Source organism: Corythoichthys intestinalis, chromosome 2 (genome assembly GCF_030265065.1).
Source record: "Corythoichthys intestinalis isolate RoL2023-P3 chromosome 2, ASM3026506v1, whole genome shotgun sequence".
Lineage (NCBI taxonomy): Eukaryota > Metazoa > Chordata > Actinopteri > Syngnathiformes > Syngnathidae > Corythoichthys > Corythoichthys intestinalis.
This window is the reverse complement of record NC_080396.1, coordinates 39,735,884-39,756,420: the sequence shown is the minus strand read 5'-3', so window position 1 is coordinate 39,756,420 and position 20,537 is coordinate 39,735,884. Positions and strand designations below refer to the sequence as shown.

At 39.2% G+C, this 20,537-nt stretch overlaps 1 protein-coding gene across 2 annotated transcripts in view; it reads right to left on the bottom strand.

Annotated features, from left to right (window-relative positions):
* LOC130911785 (copine-9) overlaps positions 1-20,537 on the bottom strand; it is a 116,360-nt gene that overhangs the window by 61,092 nt on the left and 34,731 nt on the right. Inside the window, exons 1-3 of one of the 2 annotated variants that reach the window (XM_057829310.1) lie at positions 18,674-18,792; positions 18,546-18,566; positions 17,211-17,287 (exon numbers count right to left, since the gene is read on the bottom strand). Coding sequence is in view for 1 of the 2 variants with exons in the window: in XM_057829311.1 (XP_057685294.1) it covers positions 17,211-17,287; positions 19,110-19,149 (117 nt within the window). In the remaining variant the exon portion in view is untranslated. Of the gene's footprint in view, positions 1-17,210; positions 17,288-18,545; positions 18,567-18,673; positions 18,793-19,109; positions 19,150-20,537 lie in introns of those variants that run through there. The other variant, XM_057829311.1, reaches the window with a different exon arrangement.

Below are 20,537 nucleotides of genomic sequence, written 5' to 3'. Positions count from 1 at the left end.
GCAGTGGTTATTCACAGCTGTGTCTTGACACTCAGTGATACATGCTACATGGAGTTTTTGGATCGAAAAGAGGTAAGTGCGCGATGATATCTCGTTAAAGTCATGGCGTCTGTCTCTCACGTGCTCTCACCTCCAGATAGGGTTTTGCTGTTAAAATGTTTATTTATTTATTTTGTATTTTCATTTTTTTTAAATGCCCTAGTGTTCAAAATTTGTCTTCCCCTAGAAAATTGAGATTTTAAGCTTTCCAAAAATGTATCACACATGCATATCGGACAGTTTTGAAATTTGGCCAAATTGTGGGTCTCAGAGCGGAACTTCAAGTCACCTGAGTGTTTTCCGCCATATACAATGCATATTGTATGAATGAATATTAACAAGCTGGTAAGAAAGTATTACGTCAAGCCAAACCTTCACAGAAAAGCTATTGTACATGTTGGATGGATATAAAAACAGAAAATATGTGCTGCGGGTCTTTTGAGGCTAACTTGGTGAGGGCTAAAATGTTCGTAAGTAATTTATGAGATGGATGGATGGATAGATGGGTGGATGGAAAGTGAGTCATATTATGAAATTGCTGCATTTAAATGGCTTCATTGGCAAGATGATTAAATTTGAACTTAACCTTGAGTCCCAATGATAGCATAAGGAAACTTTAGGAGCCTCCTTGAGAGATAACACGCGCTGGTCATTTTCCAATCCAGTGACAATTATAATGTTCAAACGTGGGGAAAAATGTAGGGCACACTTGGGAGTTGTGTGATAGTCTTATAACTGGGATAAACGAGTACAAAACATTAAAAAGACTACTGAGCATATCTCGGCAATGGTTAAATGAGTAGAGTGAAAATGTTTTACCATCAAAGCTTTGACCTCCCAAAGGGATTTAAAATAGTGTATGATTAGGTGCCTTCTCAAGAGATTTTTTTTTTTTTTTTAAGAAACAATCTTCAGATACATTTTTACTGTGCTTCATTTTTAATATTATGGATTGCTGTAAAATGAACTTGCAAATGACATTGGAATCCTTTTTCCTTTTCCTTTTGGGGTTCCCATTGTTGTAAAACATTTTTGGTAAAGGACCACCTCAGATTTGCCTTTCCTCTCACTACATAGGTTAGTTTTTCCAGCATAACAGAATTTATCATTTCCTCAATCCAGTGATTTATTGAAGGTGTGTCCATTTTCTTCCAAAATAACGCAACGAGCCTCCTGGCCTGTAGCAGTCCAAAATCAATCAAAGTCTGTTTTTTTTTGCAGGTCACAGAGTCCCTTGGGTAAATGCCCAGTATAAACAATTTTGCATTATACGGTACGTCAATCCCAGCGATATATGACATAATACGTGCCACTTCTATCCAATATCTTTGCAATTTAGGGCAGTCCCAAACACAATGTAAAAGAGTTCCTCGTCCTTCTAAACATTTAATGCAGGTGTCTGGAATATCAGGGGACCAGCTGTTTAACTTTACAGGTGTAATGTAAACTCTCATCGGCCATTTATATTGCAATAACCTCATTCTTGTGTTAATAGTTTGTTTTTGGGCTTTTAAACATGCCCTGTTCCATTCTTCCTCTGTTATTGCCTCCCCAAGTTCAGATTTCCATGCTTCCAGTCTATCAGTTGCGTTTTCACCATCACTCTTTACCAAAACCGAGTAGAATAGGGAAAGTAAGCCCTTCTCATGATGTAAGAGTGTCAGATTTTCTAAGATCGACAGTGGTGGTTCCGATTCAACCTGTTTGTATTTTGAAATAATAAAATGTTTTGCCTGCAAATATTTAAAAAAATGTTTTTTTGGGATATGAAATCTGTTAGAGAGCTCTTCAAATGTAAGTAAAACATTGTTCGAGTATAGATCTGAAACTTTTCCAACCCCCTTCTCTGCCCATATTTTGAAACCACCATCATCCCTTCCTGGTTCAAAATTGGAATTACCCCACAGAGGACTATAGCGCGAAATTTGAGGAACATCCTTAACGTGTTGATGTGTCTTATACCAAATGTCAATACAATTTTTGACAAATGGGTTTCTTGTTTTCTTTTTTAAAACTTTGAGGTCTGCAGAGTACAAATAAAGTCTTAGGGGTAGGCATTGTACCGATGCCTGCTCTATAGCCAACCAAGATGGACGTGTCTCATCTGCAAAATAGAATGCCATTGAACGTAACTGAGCAGCCCAATAATACCATTTTAAATTTGGAAAACTTTGTCCCCCTCGTTCATATGGAAGGTATAAAAGTTTAAGACGCAACCTAGCTTTTTTTGCGTTCCAAATAAAAGTGTTGAAAAGTTTATTTACTGTACTAAAAAACACATCTGGCAGAGGTAGCGGAATTGACTGAAATAGATATAAGAATTTAGGTAATATATTCATTTTTATCAAATTGATTCGTCCAATTATGGATACAGGAAGTACCATCCAACGGTCAAGCGTTTGTTTCACGTTATCAACTAAGGGGTCAAAATTCAAAGGAACAATTGTCGTAATTGAAGGTGTTATCTTAATTCCAAGATAAGTAAATCCTTCTTTAGCATTGATAAATGGAGTGTTTATGGTTGGGTTTGAACGCTCTTCATTATTCAAAAATAGTAAAGATGATTTTGTATAGTTGATACAGTAGCCAGCAAACTGTCCAAATACGTCAATATACTTAATTAGGCTTGGGATACTTTTGCGTAGATTCGTTAGGAAAAGAATAACATCATCAGCATATAATGATATTTTATGTTCCAGTCCGCCTAAGCGGACACCAGCAATATCGTTATCTGTTCTAACTGCTATCGCTAATGGCTCTATGGCAAGTATAAACAGCATAGGCGACAGGGGACATCCCTGGCGAGTTGATCGCTCAAGAGTTATTGGTTTTGAGGCGATACAGTTTGTCAAAATACTGGACAATGGAGTATTGTACAGTATCTTAACCCATTTAAGAAAATTATTTCCAAACCCATATTTAGGCAGACATGCAAATAAATACGGCCATTCAATCCTATCAAAAGCTTGTTTGGCATCTAATGACAACAGTGCCGTGTCTTTAGCGTCACATTTTTCATGAATTATGTTCAAGACTCGTCTTATATTATGAAACCCTTGGCGTTTTTTCACAAAACCACTTTGATCTTCATGTATTAAATAAGGAATACATTTTTCTAACCTCTGGGCTAATAATTTGCAAAGAATCTTAGTATCACAGCACATCAAACTTATTGGTCTATAAGAAGACTGTTCTGTAGGAGGCTTCCCTGATTTTAAGATCAATGTTACAACTGCCAATCGTAATGATGGTGGGAGCACTCCGTTTTGAGATGATTCATTAAACATATTTAGTAATGGGATTACCAACTTTTCTTTAAACACTTTATAGAATTCAATCGGTATGCCATCATGTCCACACGTTTTCCCACTACATGTATTTTGGATCGCTTTTGAAATTTCCTCAATCGTTAGATTACTCTCCAATTCCATCTTAAAGTCTTCTCCTAACGTTTGAAATTGATATTGATTCAGAAATTCAATTTGTTCATCAAGAGTCTTTGATAGTTCCGATTTATATATCAATTGATAATATTCTCTGAAGCTGTCATTTATTTCCAATGGATCTCTGGTCAAATGGCCAGATGAAGTTTTTATACATTTAATGGTTCTCTCAGATTGTATCTTTTTTATTTGCCAGGATAGCAATTTTCCCGCCTTCTCTCCTTGATCATAATAGGTACGTTTCAACCATAAAAGGCTATTGGCTACCTTCTCAGCTGAAAGTTTGTTGTACCTAGTTCTCAGAGCCAACAAGTTTTTTTCTCGAACAGGATCATAATTTATATTAAGTTTAATCTCTAGATCTCTAATTTGTTTTTCTAAATTTTCCATTTCCATTCTTCTCTGTTTCGACATATAGCTTGTAAAACTAATTATTTCTCCCCTAATAAAGGCAGATGATTTTGAGCAAATATGGAAACCTTTATTGGACTTTATTGACAAATGGGGTGTACAACTACCTGTGGCATAATAAGTTGTGAAACTACTTGACTTGTGGACGGTTTTGTTTTTGTTTATTTTTTGTTCTGTGTTGTATGTTGCTATAAAATGTGTATAATCAATAAAAATATTGTTTAAAAAAAAAAAAAAAAAAAAAAAAGGACCACCTCAGATAATATAACTTTACTTGTTGGCCTCTTCAAGTTGTGGAAATATGGTACGTTTCCGTGGCTGAAAAAGTTTTATTGACCAAAGCTATTAGTATTTGTATGTTGGGTCACAGAGCTGAAGTCATCCCACCAGCTGTCCACATTCACACACTTTGCCATCCACCAACACATTTCACCAATAAACTGACCAGCAGCTCATGTGCAGAGTCCTGACTGTTATTGTCGCATGACAAACTGTCAATTCTCCATCATTAACTCACCAGAGAAAAGAAACTTTTAGAAAGTACTCATCCAGAAGCATCCCTTCAACATGCACACGTTGAAAATTTAGATCAAAATTAATTGTGAAGCTCAAACAATCGCCCTGCTAAAGGGATTGGAGTGGATTCTCGCTGAGTGTATTCTTGGAAAAACATGGCTATATACAAAATGTAGGAGTTTAATAAAACGTCTTCATCATCGTCTCCCGTTTATCCGACTCCGAGTCGCTGGGGCAACATCCTCAGCAAAGAGGCCCAGACAGCCCTCTCCCCAGTCACTTCCACCAGCCCGTCTGGGAGAATCCCAAGGCGTTCCCAGGTCAGCCGAGAGATACAATCTCTCCAGCGTGTCCTATGTCAGCCTCTGTCAGGTCTCTTCCCAGTTGGACATGCCTGATACACTTCCCGAGGGAGGTGTCCAGGGAGCATCCTAACCAGATGTCCAAAACAGCTCAACTGGCTCCTCTGGACATGGAGGAGCAGCGGCTCTACTTCGAGTCCCTCCCAGATGACCGAGCTCCTCACCTTATCTGCGAAGGAAACCTATTTCAGCCGCTTGTATCCGCGATCTTGTTCTTTCGGTCTTTACCCAAAGTTCCTGGCCGTAGGTGAGGGTAGAAACGTAGATTGACCGGTAAATCGAGAGCTTCGTCTTTTGACTTAGTTCATTCACCACAACGGACCGGTGCAGCATCACTGCAGATGCTGCACCGATCCGCCTTTCAATCGTCCCCTCTCTCCTACCCTCACTCGTGAACAAGACCCCAAGATACTTGAACTCCTCCACTTGGGGCAGGATCTCATCACCGACCCAAAAAAGGCATGCTACCCTTTTCCGACTGAGGACCATGGTCTCGGATTTGGAAGGTGCTGATCTTCAACCGAACTGCTTCACACTTGGTTGCAAACTGCTCCAGTGAGAGTTGGAGGTCACGGCTTGATAAAGCAAATAGCACCACATCATCTATTAAAACCTATTTGTCAAAAGTTGCTTTGTAATTAAATATGCTGAAGATGTTATGTCCTAACATTTTACCCTTAGTATTGCAATATGAAAAAAAAAAATTGAAGTAAAAAAAAGAAACGATTGGCTGGACTGTATAAGGTTAACGGCATTAGGTTGTTATTAAAAAAATCTTTTGTCAGCAAACTTGGTGACACAATGTTACTGTGCACGGTATGCTTAGTTGCTTAATAGTCATCTCAAAGAGGGGCAGGAACCCCCCGGCCCTGCCCTCCCTCCCCTGGCTGGCTGGGTGGGGGCCGTGGCCCTGTGTCGGCGCCCGCGTGGAGTCTCCGCTTGTCTGCGTGGCTGTTGCGTGCCCGGTGGGGCTCGCGTGCGGCTGGATGTGATTGGGCGCGCTCGGGCGGGGGGCCCGGTGCCGGGATTGGAGATGGGGCGGCGTAGGGTCAGTCGCCAACGGGCTTACACTTACAAGGGATTCACACGATTACTGGGTTCTAGATCACAGAGATGATTTGTGTACACTGTACCCCTTTCTATCACTTAGCTTATAGATTCCCCCACCTCCTTCCCCCTCTTTCCCTGGTCAACAGGCCCCCCACATGGTGTCAACCGGAAATACATTTAGCTGACGATAGTACCAACATATTAGTAGTTAGTGTAGTTAGGCGTTCAATGTATTTCTTGTTGTTGTTTGTGTTTCTTTTCTTTCTTCTCGTGTTTCTTTTCCTCTGTTCCCCCATAACCCCGTCCTGTTCGCTGCTTTGTCATAATAATCGAGGTATGTTGAATGATCATAATGGGAGTATGTCAGACTCTCAATGTGAAACATTAAAACTGTTCGGGCACTTAGACTTCCATTCTCTGTGACAAACAGCTGAACAGGACAGGTTTAAAAAAAAAAAAAAAATAATAATAATAAAAAAATAAAAGAGGGGCAGGGGTGAAAGTGGGCCTGAACAGCGTTCATGCATGAGTTTTGGATTCGGAAAAGCTGTTCCAGTATACAATGCTTTGATCCCGAAAAATATGACGGCAATTGTCAAAACCCTATGCTAAAACAAAACAAACAAACAAAAAAAAAACTGCCAGGCTGCCACACATGCATCTCATCTCCAAGAAGAAAACAATCTACCAACGTTAGATTTACGAACACAAGTATTCACAACAAGCATAATAAAGAGGTTGTGTAGCGTCATTTGTTTCCACCTATATTTATTATTTATTTAATCCACAGACGGCACGGAACTTCCCCAGCTGCTGCAGTTAACTGAGTTTGACAAGTCGGGTTACTGCCTTATACTCAGATGTCCGTTCAGTTGGCTGACATACTTGTGTTGTTTTTCTTATTGTTTTAATAAGTATACGAGCGATTATAATCATACTTACTTCTATAATAAACACTTTTGGTTTTAACCGCGCCACTTGCTCAATATAGACTGCATTTCCTTGAACATAGCATCATGTGCCTCAATGACACTGTATGATAGGTGGTGTAGTTCTAACTTACACCACAATGTTGATACAGTGTATCACAAAAGTGAGTACACCCCAGGGGTCGCGTTAACCGAATATTTTCCGTCGTTGACCGGTTTTTTAAAACGGTGACGGAAAAAACTGAAGTCCGTCCGTCATTTTGACAGGTTGCAATTCACACCCCAGACCACAGGGTGGCGAGTGAGCATATTAATTAGCTATTGTCTCTCTTAATGCATGACGTCGTTGGCTATTCTGTCAGAATATTGTAGCGTCACCGGGGTCTGGCAGCGGCACCGTGATTGACACATCAACGCGAGGTTCTTCTTGGTGCACCCGGTGTGCCAGCGCGTCATCCAACTGGTGGACTAGATTGCCGCCTGTCTATAGACCCCAATCACATGACGCCACAACTCCGCCCCCTTGACTGGAGGCGCCATATTGTGTGTCAGCTCATCGTGTTTACACATTACCGCTACGTACATGCCTCCTATAACGGCGTGTTTTTCTGCTCGTTAACATTAATAATCAAAATGGTGAAGGCGTGTGTGGCGGATGGTTGCAGTAACAGAGAAGATAGACGGAGAGACTTGAAGTTCTACCCTATTCTGAGAGACCCGAAGAGGAGAGCGAGATGGACTGCTGTAATTCAACAAGAAATCTGGGCACCAAACGATCACCACAGACTATGTAATAGTCATTTTATATCTGGTAAGATGCATTTAATATATATTTAGAAGATTTTGGGCTGACAACCACAATTAAGATCATTGTGTGACGGGGCGGGGTTGTTGTTTTGTTGGTGTTGTTGGCGGTAAGCAGAGTAAAAAGAGGGAGAAAAATACCACGACTTCCGTGTCTAATTTTTCGCCGCCAAGCAAGCGTTACAATATTAATTAAAAATGAATGAAAACTAAATACTATGGAATATGTCATCATTATCATTTTAAAAATTTAAGTGACGGGTAAAAATAGATTATGACCGGATTTTTATGACCCTGTCAGTCAAAATGACAGACAACGAAAATGTCTAGCGCAACCTCTGGTACAGTACCTTGAGAGGTAGAAAAGCGCTATACAAGTATAACACCATCCACCCCTAACATTTCTGCAGATATTGAAGTATATCTTTTCATGGGACAACACTGACAAAAGGACACTTTGACACAATGAAAAGTAGTCTTTGTGCAGCTTATATAATAGTTAATTTATTTTCCCCTCAAAATAACTCAAAATACACCCATTAATATCTAAACCCCTGGCAACAAAAGTGAGTACACCCCTTTGAAAAAACGCACATCCCTAAATGCCCAAATTGAGTACTGCTTGTCATTTTCCCTTCAAAATTTCATGTAACTCGTTACAGGAGTGCTGTCAACATTGCTGCAGAGATTGAAGAGGTGCGGGGTCAGCCTGTTAGTGCTCAAACGATACGCTGGTACTCAAGAAAGCCCGTCGGTCTCATCAGACCGTAGGACATGGTTCAGCAAACTGTTTGCGGGCTTTCTTGTGTACCGTCTTCAGAAGAGGCTTCCTCCTGGGGTGACAGCCATGCAAACCAATTTGATGTAGAGTGCGGCGTACGGTCTGAGCACTAACAGCTAACTAACAACTAACCCCCCCACCTCTTCAATCTCTGCAGAAATGCTAACAGCACTTCTGTAACGGGTCACATGACATTTTGGAGGGAAAATGACAAGCAGTACTCAATTTGGACATTTAGGGATTTACGTTTTTTCAAAAGGATGTACTCACTTTTGTTGCCAGGGGTTTAGATATTAATGGCTATATTTTGAGTTATTTTGAGGGGAAAATAAATTAACTCTATCATATAAACTGCACACAGACTACTTTTCATTGTGTAAAAGTGTCATTTTGTCAGTGTTGTCCCATGAAAAGATATACTTAATTATTTGCAGAAATGTGAGTGGTGTACTCACTTTTGTGATGCACTGTATTTAATCAGCAGAGATAGTTAGCTCCAATTGGTTCAAATGCACCTTTTCTGGAAACAGCAAAAAAAAAAAAAAAAAAAAGGCCAAAATTAATCAGCTCTTTAAGAGAAAAGAGTTGAACAGGCTTGTTAATTTTATCTACTGTAATCATTTATTTAGACAAGTGTCATTGTAAATTCTCACTGACGGTAAAAGAACTACGGTATGAATGAACATGTGTGGAACTATGGACTTAGCAAAAACAGGTGAAATAACTAAAAACATGTACATACAATATTCTTGTATCTTCAAAGTAGCTTCCCTTTGCTCTGATTACTTTTTTGTACACTCCTGCCATTCTCTTGGTGAGCTTCAAGAGGGTGTCACCTAGTTTTTTAATAATAATAATAATAATGATAATACATTTTATTTATCACGCACTTTACATTTGAAAAACAAATCTCAAAGTGCACATTGCCGAAAAAATAAAATTAAATTAAAAGACTATGAATAGAAGAGTAAAAGCAAAACAGACAGAAGCACAGATAAAATCAGATACCAATCAGATAAAAATAAGACAGTCAAATAAAATTAGCTAGAATAAGCTATTTTTACTTCACAGTTATGCCGTTTCAGACTTTAGTGGAATTTATTGCATTATCAACGGGGTTGGGACCTTTATTTTTGTTGCATTTAATGAGGTCTGTCCAAACGTTTGGACTGTACTATATGTAACTTATTAAAAAACTAACGTAAATGTTTACATTAGCCTCAATTTTAATGTACATCCAATGTTCTTAAGTAGTTAAAATTGAGGTTTTGCATTTCGGAAATGTGGGGGAAAATTGGGAGATTGAGGTTGGCATTACTGCTCTTTTTGTTAACTTTTATTTTGAAAATCATTGACAAAATACAATTTTGAATGAAAATCATTTTTGTTTGTTGTATGTGTTATAGGAATTATTGTCAAAACCAGTTTATCTGCATTTCAGGGGTTTTAGGAGATTTGACGCCCCCTATATTCTGGCTCCGTGGCGACCTTCATGTCAGGGAGTTCCAGCAAGAAATTGTAGCCACTTTCATCCCTGCAGAGGGGTGAAAAATACTATAATATATATATATATATATATATATATATATATATATATAATATTACTATGCTTTCCACAGCGTCCAGCCAAGTTTTTATGCTCCTACATCTATCTTAAAATAGAATATAAAACAAATATGTATCAGTGCATCACAGAGAAAAACACAATTTCTGATGTTGAATTGGGATTAGGCTGAGAGGAGAGGAATTCAATTTTTTAGGGGACAATACAAGAAGGCAGAGAAGACAATGCAATTTTCGACATTGTCACACAATATTCTCAAAGAGCGTCTAAACAATCTATATATGATTGTCATTTTATTCCTCCATGTTGATGTCCACTGTTGCTCCTTAATTGACAGGATCATTCTTCTTTGCTTCATTCTTTTGTTCTATAGTTCTACTTCAGGGTGGGAGCAGATAAATGAGCCATACTTCAGTAACCTCCAAAGAAGGTTATTTATTTCTAATAAATGAAGATGTGGCTAGGGTGAGTGCTGCAACTGACTTCTGGGCAAGATAAAAAAAAAAGAGCATCCTTGTCTATTCCCAATCCACACAGGGCTGTCTTGGCAGACAGTGATATTATTAATAGATCGGCCTCATTTTTCAGCCCTTACAGATGGGCAATTTCTGCTTCTTTCCCCCTACCTTTTCACCTTTTTTTTTTTTTTTTTGTAATAGTAGCAGCATTTCATATCATGCGCAGCACTGGTAAATCTTCATGTTGAAATACCAAAACTGTGTGTATCAATGTGTGAACATTCTCTCAACCACTTTCAGTTTAAAAATAACCCCTGGTATCTGATGCTCCCACGACATAGTATGTGTATTCACGCTGTATATCCCACAAACCTCCACATTTATTTTTTCAAAAGGGAGTGCATTTTGAATCATTATTATACATTTGCCGCCTCAGCTGATACCCCATATTTTTGTCGCCATAGCAACACACAGGTAAGTGGAAAGGAGTGCTTACTTTGCCACGCAGCATGGAGTCCGTTTCTAAAAGTGGTGACCCTTTAAAAGCAAACACCCACTGACATGAGGAGGCAACTAGAGCCATACAGTACATAATTTGGAAATGCACCTGTAGGTCTGTAGGTGTGTGTTTGGGGTTCCAATAAAACTTGTACATTGTGGATTGTGATGATTTCGTTTTGTGTAGGCAATTCAAGTGCAGTCTTTAAAATCATAGCACACCGTGTATAACAAGGAGGAATCTGCTCAAATCTCCTCTTTCTGTTCCTCCCTCCTCTGCCTCTCATCCTCCTCTTCTATCAATTGCTTGTATCTCAGCATCGATATCCTCCCCCTCTCTCTGCTCTACTGGTTTGTCAACTTTCACACGCCTTCCTTTATGTGCTTTTCTTCATGCCTACCTTGTTTCTTCCCCTGGGCTCTGCTGTGTCTGGTCTACAAGACTCCTGACAGCTGTCTATCCCCAGCAGGATGGCATCAGAGACACAGGCCGTATGGAAAGAATCATAATTGCACTCGTTTGGCCTCCAAAAAGCAAAGCAAAACAAAAAGTCTGTTGCTTCAGGCTGCTCTGTTTTCATCCTTTCTTTTGATTTCCCAATGCTCAGTTTGAAAATTTAATATCAAAAGCCATCAAAATAAAAGTGTATCTTTGGTTCCAGTGTTAGTTTGTGTGTATTTTAGCTTGATTACGCTGACAGACATAATCAAGGATCTTGAATAACAGGTACTGTACCCCAAATTCTCATTGGACAGTCCGTAAACGTCCATAAAATGTCATTTTTTTGGTCTAAGTGTTAGAATATTTTCAGCGGTTAAAGTAAACATGAGTATATACTGTGCATCCACGTACATATTGGTCATGATTGGACACTTTTTTTTGCACATTATGCCATGAGAATTTCTGCTTTGGGTAGAGTTGACAGGAAACCGCTTTCAACCATGAAATTAAAAAAACAATTTGGGGCAAATGTCAGGATATTTTCAGAGTATGAAATGAGCATGTTTATGTATACAGTGGGGCAAATATGTATTTGGTCAACCACTAATTGTGCAAGTTCTCCCACTTGAAAATATTAGAGAGGCCTGTAATTGTCAACATGGGTAAACCTCAACCATGAGAGACGGAATGTGGAAAAAAAACCCCCAGAAAATCACATTGTTTGATTTTTAAAGAATTTATTTGCAAATCATGGTGGAAAATAAGTATTTGGTCAATACCAAAAGTTCATCTCAATACTTTGTTATGTACCCTTTGTTGGCAATAACGGAGGCCAAACATTTTCTGTAACTCTTCACAAGCTTTTCACACACTGTTGCTGGTATTTTGGCCCATTCATCCATGCAGATCTCCTCTAGAGCAGAGATGTTTTGGGGGTGTTGTTGGGCAACACGGAATTTCAACTCCCTCCACAGATTTTCTTTGGGTTTGAGATCTGGAGACTGGCTAGGCCACTCCAGGACCTTGAAATGCTTCTTACGAAACAACTCCTTTTTTGCCCTGGCTGTGTGTTTGGGATCATTGTCATGCTGAAAGACCCATCCATGTCTCATCTTCAATGCCCTTGCTGACGGAAGGAGATTTTCACTCAAAATCCCTCGATACATGGCCCCATTCATTCTTTCCTTTATACAGATTAGTCGTCCTGGTCCATTTGCAGAAAAATAGCCCCAAAGCATGATATGTCCACCCCCATGCTTCACAGTGGGTATGGTGTTCTCCGGATGCAATTCAGTTTTCTTTCTCCATCAAACACGAGAACCTCTGTTTCTACCAAAAAGTTCTATTTTGGTTTCATCTGACCGTAACACATTCTCCCAGTCCTCTTCTGGATCATCCAAATGCTCTCTAGCGAGCCGCAGACGGGCCTGGACGTGTACTTTCTTCAGCAGGGGAACACGTCTGGCAGTGCAGGATTTGAGTCCCTGGCGGCGCATTGTGTTACTGATAGTAGCCTTTCTTACTTTAGTCCCAGCTCTCTGTAGGTGATTCACTAGGTCCCCCCGTGTGGTTCTCAGATTTTTTCTCACCGTTCTTGTTATCATTTTTACGCCACGGGGTGAGATCTTGCATGGGGCCCCAGAGCGAGGGAGATTATCAGTGGTCTTGTATGTCTACCATTTTCTAATAATTGCTCCCATAGTTGATTTCTTTACACCAAGCGTTTTACCTATTGCAGATTTAGTTTTCCCAGCCTGGTGCAGGTCTACAGTTTTGTCTCTGGTGTCCTTTGACAGCTCTTTGGTCTTGGCCATAGTGGAGATTGGAGTGTGACTGACTGATGTTGTGGACAGGTGTCTTTAATACCGATAACGAGTTAAAACAGGTGCTATTAATACAGGTAACAAGTGGAGCCTCGTTAGACCTCGTTAGAAGAAGTTAGACCTCTTTGACAGCCAGAAATCTTGCTTGTTTGTAGGTGACCAAATACTTATTTTCCACTCTAATTTGGAAATAAATTCTTTAAAAATCAAACAATGTGATTTTCTGTTTTTGACCGTTTTTGACAATTACAAGCCTCTCTAATCTTTTCATGTAGGAGAACCTGCACAATTGGTGGTTGACTAAATACTTATTTACCCCACTGTATATGTTCAAATAAACTTTGGTGGTGATTGGTCAAGTCTTTCACACGTAACAATATGATTGCAGGCATTAATGCGCTCAGATGCCCAGATGACAGCCAGTTGGTCTGATTTACAGGCATAAAAATCTCTCACCTTTCGGCGAAATTCGCCGTTTTGAAGTCAAAAAGGGTGACCTACGTGAATTGCGTAGATCCGAGGAGAAATTCTTTTTGGGAGGGGGGGGGGGGGGGTCGGGAGGTTTTATTTAATTATTATTATTATCATCATGTGATTAACTTAGTACGTAAACTGAGCACTTCAGAACACAGTCAGCAAATCCTTCAAGGTGCTTCGCTGACGAGAACCAATCATCGGCCCAAGCTGCGTTCCATTATTCCAAACGCGCGCACTCCTTACGCGTGTACATGGAGTGCTCGGAGAGCCTTCTGTTGCATTGCAAAGCAGCGAAAACAAAAAGCAGGCCTTACCACATCGGGGCAGACCAGAGCGCAGCATACACACTTGCCTGTATTTGCCAGCAGATTGAATTTGGTGAGTAATGGTTTCAATCGTTTTCACGTTTTGCGATATAAAAAAGTTACTGCCATTCGTTGCAGCTTGCGTTGAACACTGCCAGAGCTAGCCAAATCTCCCATGAAAAAAAAAAAAGCTCCCGTTAAATTGGCGTCAAGCTTGTGTATTTAGCGGTAATATAAACGAAGAAACACACTGTTGAGTCAAATTAAGCGGCATTCTCTCGGATGGAGGGGGCGCCTCACATCGCTCCCGTCGTCCGCCGGAGACGCGTTACTTTCGGCTTGGATTTGAGCTGACGGCCGGTGTCGGCACAACAGCGGCCCGACGAGTGGTGGGAATGAGTCCTGCTTCTTAAAGCTTTTCAGAAATACAGGGATCCCTCGTTTTTCGCGGTTAATGGGGACCAGAACCCGCCGCAATAAGTGAAAACCGCGAAGTAGCGCCCCCCCATTTTTTTGTGCGTGCTCAATGCATTTATTCAGATTTTACATTGGAAAAAAGATACATATATATAAGACATGTTTTTTCACTTTTTTCACCAAAGTATCATTTATAAATGGTTTTCAAGCACTTCAAAATGTAAGAATTATGATAAGTTTTAAACATGTTACTGCCCCACCGAATTATTTTTAAACAAGAATAAAGTAGTCAGAAAATGCTTGGCTTTATTAAAAGCTTCATAGTGAGTCTACTCAAACCCTCTCAGGCTTTGGTAAACGGTGATTGGCACATGTGCAAAGTTTTTCTTTTTATATATATTTTTTTGTTTGAAGCAACTTATTTGATTGAATAATAAAGACACAAATGTCCTAGCCAAAATGTGGCCCAAACGCAAAACATTACTTAAATGGAAAAATTTGTTTCAATCAAGAAAAATAGTTTTCAAATGCGTTTTTTTGTCTCAAATTTATTATTGCAATCAAAAACATTTTTTTTAATTGAAGCTACTTTTTGGGATTAAAAGTATATACTGTATTTTGATTGAAGCAACTTTGTTTTTGATAGAAGTAACTTTGTTTTTTGATTGAATAATAAAAACACAAATCTAACTCCATCGTTATTGAGTAAAAAAGAAATTAAGAAAGCTTTAAAACTAAAAGCCACCGGGGAGTCTGTTTGTTTTTTTAAATATTTATATTTCATTACATAGACATGCGTCGTTGGGAAGGGAGATTGAGGGATAAAAAAAGGAGTTAGATGAGGCTGCTAAAGGCAGTGGATACCTCATCAGCTGGGTGAATAGCAGACCTGGTAAGAAGTTTGCAAGGATAGTCGGGTATTAAATCCAATTATAAACACAATTACAATGTTATTTTTCTATAAGATTTTTATGTTATTGCTTTATTAATCATTAGGTGCTAGAGTTGTTAAGTATGGATAATAATGAAATAATAGTTTTAAGAAAACTGTGCTGTTGGTGGCTCAGTGACCATCTGATGTGGTTTGTTCTCAGATGAACAAGTTGAGGAAGGAAGTTTTGATGCAGAGGTTGAAGGAAGAAAAGAGGCAGACTGACTGAGTCACAGCCAGAAAGTGTTGATGACAGTTTTGATTTCTATTCACTGTTTCCCCCTCTCAATTAAAGTATGTCACAGTCGCAGCCAATTATTATCTAAAGCTGGTTAAAATTGAAGTTATGTTGTTTTAAGGTGTATTAAATACTCGTTCATGTGCCCCTTTTGATCTACGAGCACCCACCCCTCCACCGGTCTCTGCATGGCCCTGCTGAAACACAGTGTGGGTCGACAGAGCTCAATATTTTGTTGGGGTGTACAATACAGTGTACTGGAACATATTTCCTCCACACCCTTCTCACCTTTTTAACCCCTGACCCATTTTCATGCCTGGATTTAGGATGACTAGAAAAAATCTATCCCCCCCAAAATTTTGACATTACACATGACATGATGTGATATACAGTATTTGTTGTAATGATATTTTTACTGCAAATGTGAGCATTGTAGTTGAGAAATTGCTGTATATATCCCACAATGATTGCAGCAACACATCTAAAAGGCTTTGTTGTCCTTTTTTTTTGCAGTCAGTAAATAATGTAGAATGTTAATTACTGCTTCTGATGGAATTTGGTTAGAATAGAATTATATAGAACTCTCGACTATAAACCAACCCCCAATATTCAGACAGATTTCAACTAAGGGCAGTAGAAGACATAGGCATAGTGATATACAATAGCGTGGAAAGGTTTCGTCATTACCAGGGTGTCTAAACATTTGCATGCCACTGTATATTTGAATGGGAAATTAAAATGAGTAGAGTTTAGAGTTAGGGCAACTTAATAATATATCAGCAGAGGCTGGGCAACTGGGGTATGGATAGCTATACTGGACAGACAGCGCCTCTATTGGCTTCTCAGTACGGCAGTAGTATAAGTGGTTCTTGCGGTTTGTTTTGAGAACCAGTTTTAAATGTTACCTGTGTTATCTCACACACCTATGTCATTTGTATCTGGGTGTTACTTGAAGAAAAGGGAAGTGCAAGCTGAGATGGATATAAAGCAAACTGGACATGTGTTCACACTTTACAAGAAAACAATAGCTCATAAATTTTTCATGAGCAACCCATTTATCATTTTTGTTGGGCCCAAAGGATATGAGCGCGAAAAAAGCAAAATTGACTGTACACACCAATTTTTGTTCGTCTTCAAACAGAAGACTACCTTGAAAGGACTTACACCCTGAAATCCAAGTATCTATTGATTGAACAGTGCATTCACTTTCTTTTTGTTTTTATATGGGTTATATCAGATCAAATAAAATCGGATAAAGATCAAACAACTCTGTATTGATATATATTCTAAGACTGAGAATTGTGGCATACTTTCGCTATTGTTTGAATGACACCATTCAACTCTTATGGCTTTATATATACATAATGTAAGTGCTGGAGAACAAATCTATTTCTGAGTATGTGACAATGTCAGCCATACTACTATGATTCAGTTGCTTGACATGAGAACTTAATTTTGTTCACTTTCACCGTGCATTTCGGTGTGCATATACGTTTCAGCATGATTTTGTTACTGACAATGAAAACTAAGAGAGGAAAGCTGTTGAGACTACACGCACTTCATCACTGAGATTTGTATTCCTGTTTAGATTTTGTCAGGGGCCAGCCATTAGTATTCATGAGCATACATTTTTATTAGCATTCAACACAATAGCAAAAATAAGGAATTACATTTTTCATGAGTAATTATATTAGTGTAAACGATTTGTGTTGCACGACTTACGAGAGCGTTCGCTCCAGCCGTCCTCCTGTGGAGCCAATGATTTCTCCAAGGGTGCAAAACGTCTGGCCCAAAAAATCCTGAGAAAAGAGATAAAAGTGGAGGAGTTGCATGACTTGCAGACTAAAGACGAAACAGTAGAGATCCCGTCAGACACAATCGATTCTGGGACACAACTTGGCCGAATTGTTAAAACAACTTATTAAAATGTATGTTTCCAGAGTTGAACATACATCATAAAAAACAGGAAATAATTTAAGGCACATTCATCCATTTTCTACACCGCTTAGCCTAGCCCTCGGGCTGCTAGTGTCCTGAAGCCTTCATCATATAACTTTGGGAAAGAGGGAGGGTACACCCTTGCCAGCTAAATTTACTGGCTGATTCAAACCCAAGGAAATTTGGATTTTCCAGTTAACTTTCTGAAAAGCAAGCCCGCAAACACTTTAGGAAGATAGGAAGCTAAAACTTAAGGCAGATTTGCTAAACATCACATATCATACTGTATTTAAAGGAAAGCATCATTATATCTTAAATTAGTACAAATGCAGTGTTAACCACATTACAATAATACAGATCTCATTTTGTTCACCCAATGTTTGTGCACTGACAATCAAGAATATAATTTTGTATTCTAAAAACTAAATTCTAAGAAAGTAGGTTTTTTTTGTAGTAGGGATATTAGGTCATCTGAATTTTTAAGCCCCATTAAGGAACAATAACATACTACATGATACATGCACATTACAGCCCTATGGACATGCAATGGAAAGATGGAAAGTACGAAGGGGGTAACACGCAAACAAGCTGGCAGGCATTTGTGGGGGAAAACAAGGTCTTTGATCAAGGGCGCAAATCAGCTCGTCACAAAGGCACATTCTGTATAGTTTAGATAAGACTGAAATGGTATTTTTCAGGCAAGTTTAGCTTCCTCCTACCCATTTTCTGATCATCAGTACTTGACATTTCAGTATGGGGTTGTTTGTATCATATAGTCGTTTCTTCTAATATACATATTCAAGATTTTAAAAAAAAAATCTATCAAAGAGCCAGTCAGTCACAGGGCATTTGTGAAGAACACATTCCACGCCAGCTGCATGGCCACAGCTATGTAAACCACACGGATAAAAGCACAGCTGGGTCGAAACCAGCAGTGCCACTTTTTAAACAGAATTGTCAGCTCATCATTCACAGTTTTCATGAGCTGAGATTTCTCTGGATTTTAATACAACTCAGTTGTGATCATGCACTTTTCATTTTTGAAGGGCTTTTTCCAGCACTTATCATGCATTAGTTTTATCACAGCATGACACATTTTCAATTCTTCAACCTGCCTACCAGATCAGAAAAAATACAGCTCTAAAAAAAGCAAAAACAAAGAAAGGATTAAACATTAGTCATCTTTTGTTTTGTGGTGTTTATGTGGAGATGTGCTGTCTCAATTGTACTGTAGATGTGTTGAGCACCTGCTAATGTCCTGACACAATCAGGTTTAACAACAATAGTTGCTTGTACGTTTGAAGTCCAGCGTGAGAAAGACAATAAGGGGCCAACTCTCTTGGCTTGAAGCTGTTTGGCCCTCATGAGATGAAAAGGGAGAAAAAGAAATGAAGCAGACTATTTTACAACATAAATCAAAGAATGAGTGAAGGAGGATGAGCACAGCAATGTACAGGCTCTTTAATCATAAACCGCTCACCTTCTGCTCACCGGTGTTGATAGTATTTTGAAAAAAAAAAAAAAAAAAAGACATTTGTCAAGAGAACAGCTCAGAGGACGAGTTCTGACTAATAATGCACAGTGAGTCACAACATAGCTGTTGTTGTAACGCTTTAAATGAGTTTACATTGAGCTAATACTTTGAATTACAACTGTCAGTTGACATTGATATATGGCACTTACGTGTTTGGAAATGTTACAGCTTCTGGAGTCCACATTATACCTGTCAGAAACAAAAGTTTGATATGATTGTGCCAAAGTCTCTTGGGATTTGTAGTACATTTACAATGTTCAGTGGTAGCTCAGTAATGGAGATATGTTGACTAATAATGCGGGCATTGTCAACTCTTCTCTTTATTTCAAACAACAGGGATTATTAGAATATGTTCCTATAGCATTAATTGATTGAGGTTTTTGGCAAGCATAATGTAAATAACAATATGAATTTAAATAAACCATGGTCAGAATAGCGCAACTTTAAGTCTTCTTTTACATCATCATCATCATCATCATCACAATTATTTCTGTTGTCAACTCAGAAGTACTTTTGTGAGACTATTATGTCGCAGTTTAGATAACTTTTGGAGAGAGTACTTAAAGAAACCACAGTTACATGTAAGTTAAGTTAAACATTTTTCGAATGGAGAGTTACCATTACTTGGTACTGGTTAATCCAAATGATCAATTTACTATTGGTAAATAGTGTCATCGTAGTTGTGCTGACTAGTATGTGTCCATGACATGTATTTTTAGTCATGTGCTACAGTGCAGATTTTACCTGATTTCTAAAAAATAAAAAAAATTGAATAATAATAATTAATAGTAATTTATCTTATGTCAGAAACCTTAAGACCGGGCTGGTTGGTGACCCCTCTCCATAGAAGTCTTGTCCATGAGCATGTTTTCTTTTTTAGAATTGAACAGCACACTGAATCTATATCAAAATATACTTAAATTTTTGAGTGATAAGATATTCCTCAGATTTTGATATTAACCTCACCCATCAAATTTAAATAGTACTGATTACAAGTGTGACATGCTTCTACAACATCGCGTGGACATTGGGGACAGTGTCTCTGGATTGGCAGACCAGGGTGGTGTTCCCCCTTTTAAAGAAGGGGGACCGGAGGGTGTGTTCCAATTATAGAGGGCTTACACTCTTCAGCCTCCCCGGTAAAGTCTATTCAGGGGTGCTGGAGAGGAGGGTCCGTCGGGAAGTCTGATCTTGGAGATCTGATTTCAGGAGGAGCAGTGTAGTATTTGTCCTGGCCGTAGGCCAGTGGACCAGCTCTACACCCTTGGCAGGGCCCTCGAAGGTGCATGGGAGTTCGCCCAAACAGTCTAAATGTGTTTTGTGGATCTGGATTTGGCGTTGAACCATGTGCCTCGGGGTTTCCTGTGGGGGGGTGCTCCGGGAGTGCGGGGTACCAAGCCCCTTGGTGGGGGCTGTTCGGTCCCTGTACGACCTGTGTCAGAGTTTGGTCCGCATTGCCTGCAGTAAGTCTAATTCGTTCCCAGTGAGGGTTGGACTCCACCAAAGCTGCCCTTTGTCACCGATTCGGTTCATAATTTTTATGGACAGAATTTCTAGGTGCAGCCGAAGCGTTGTGT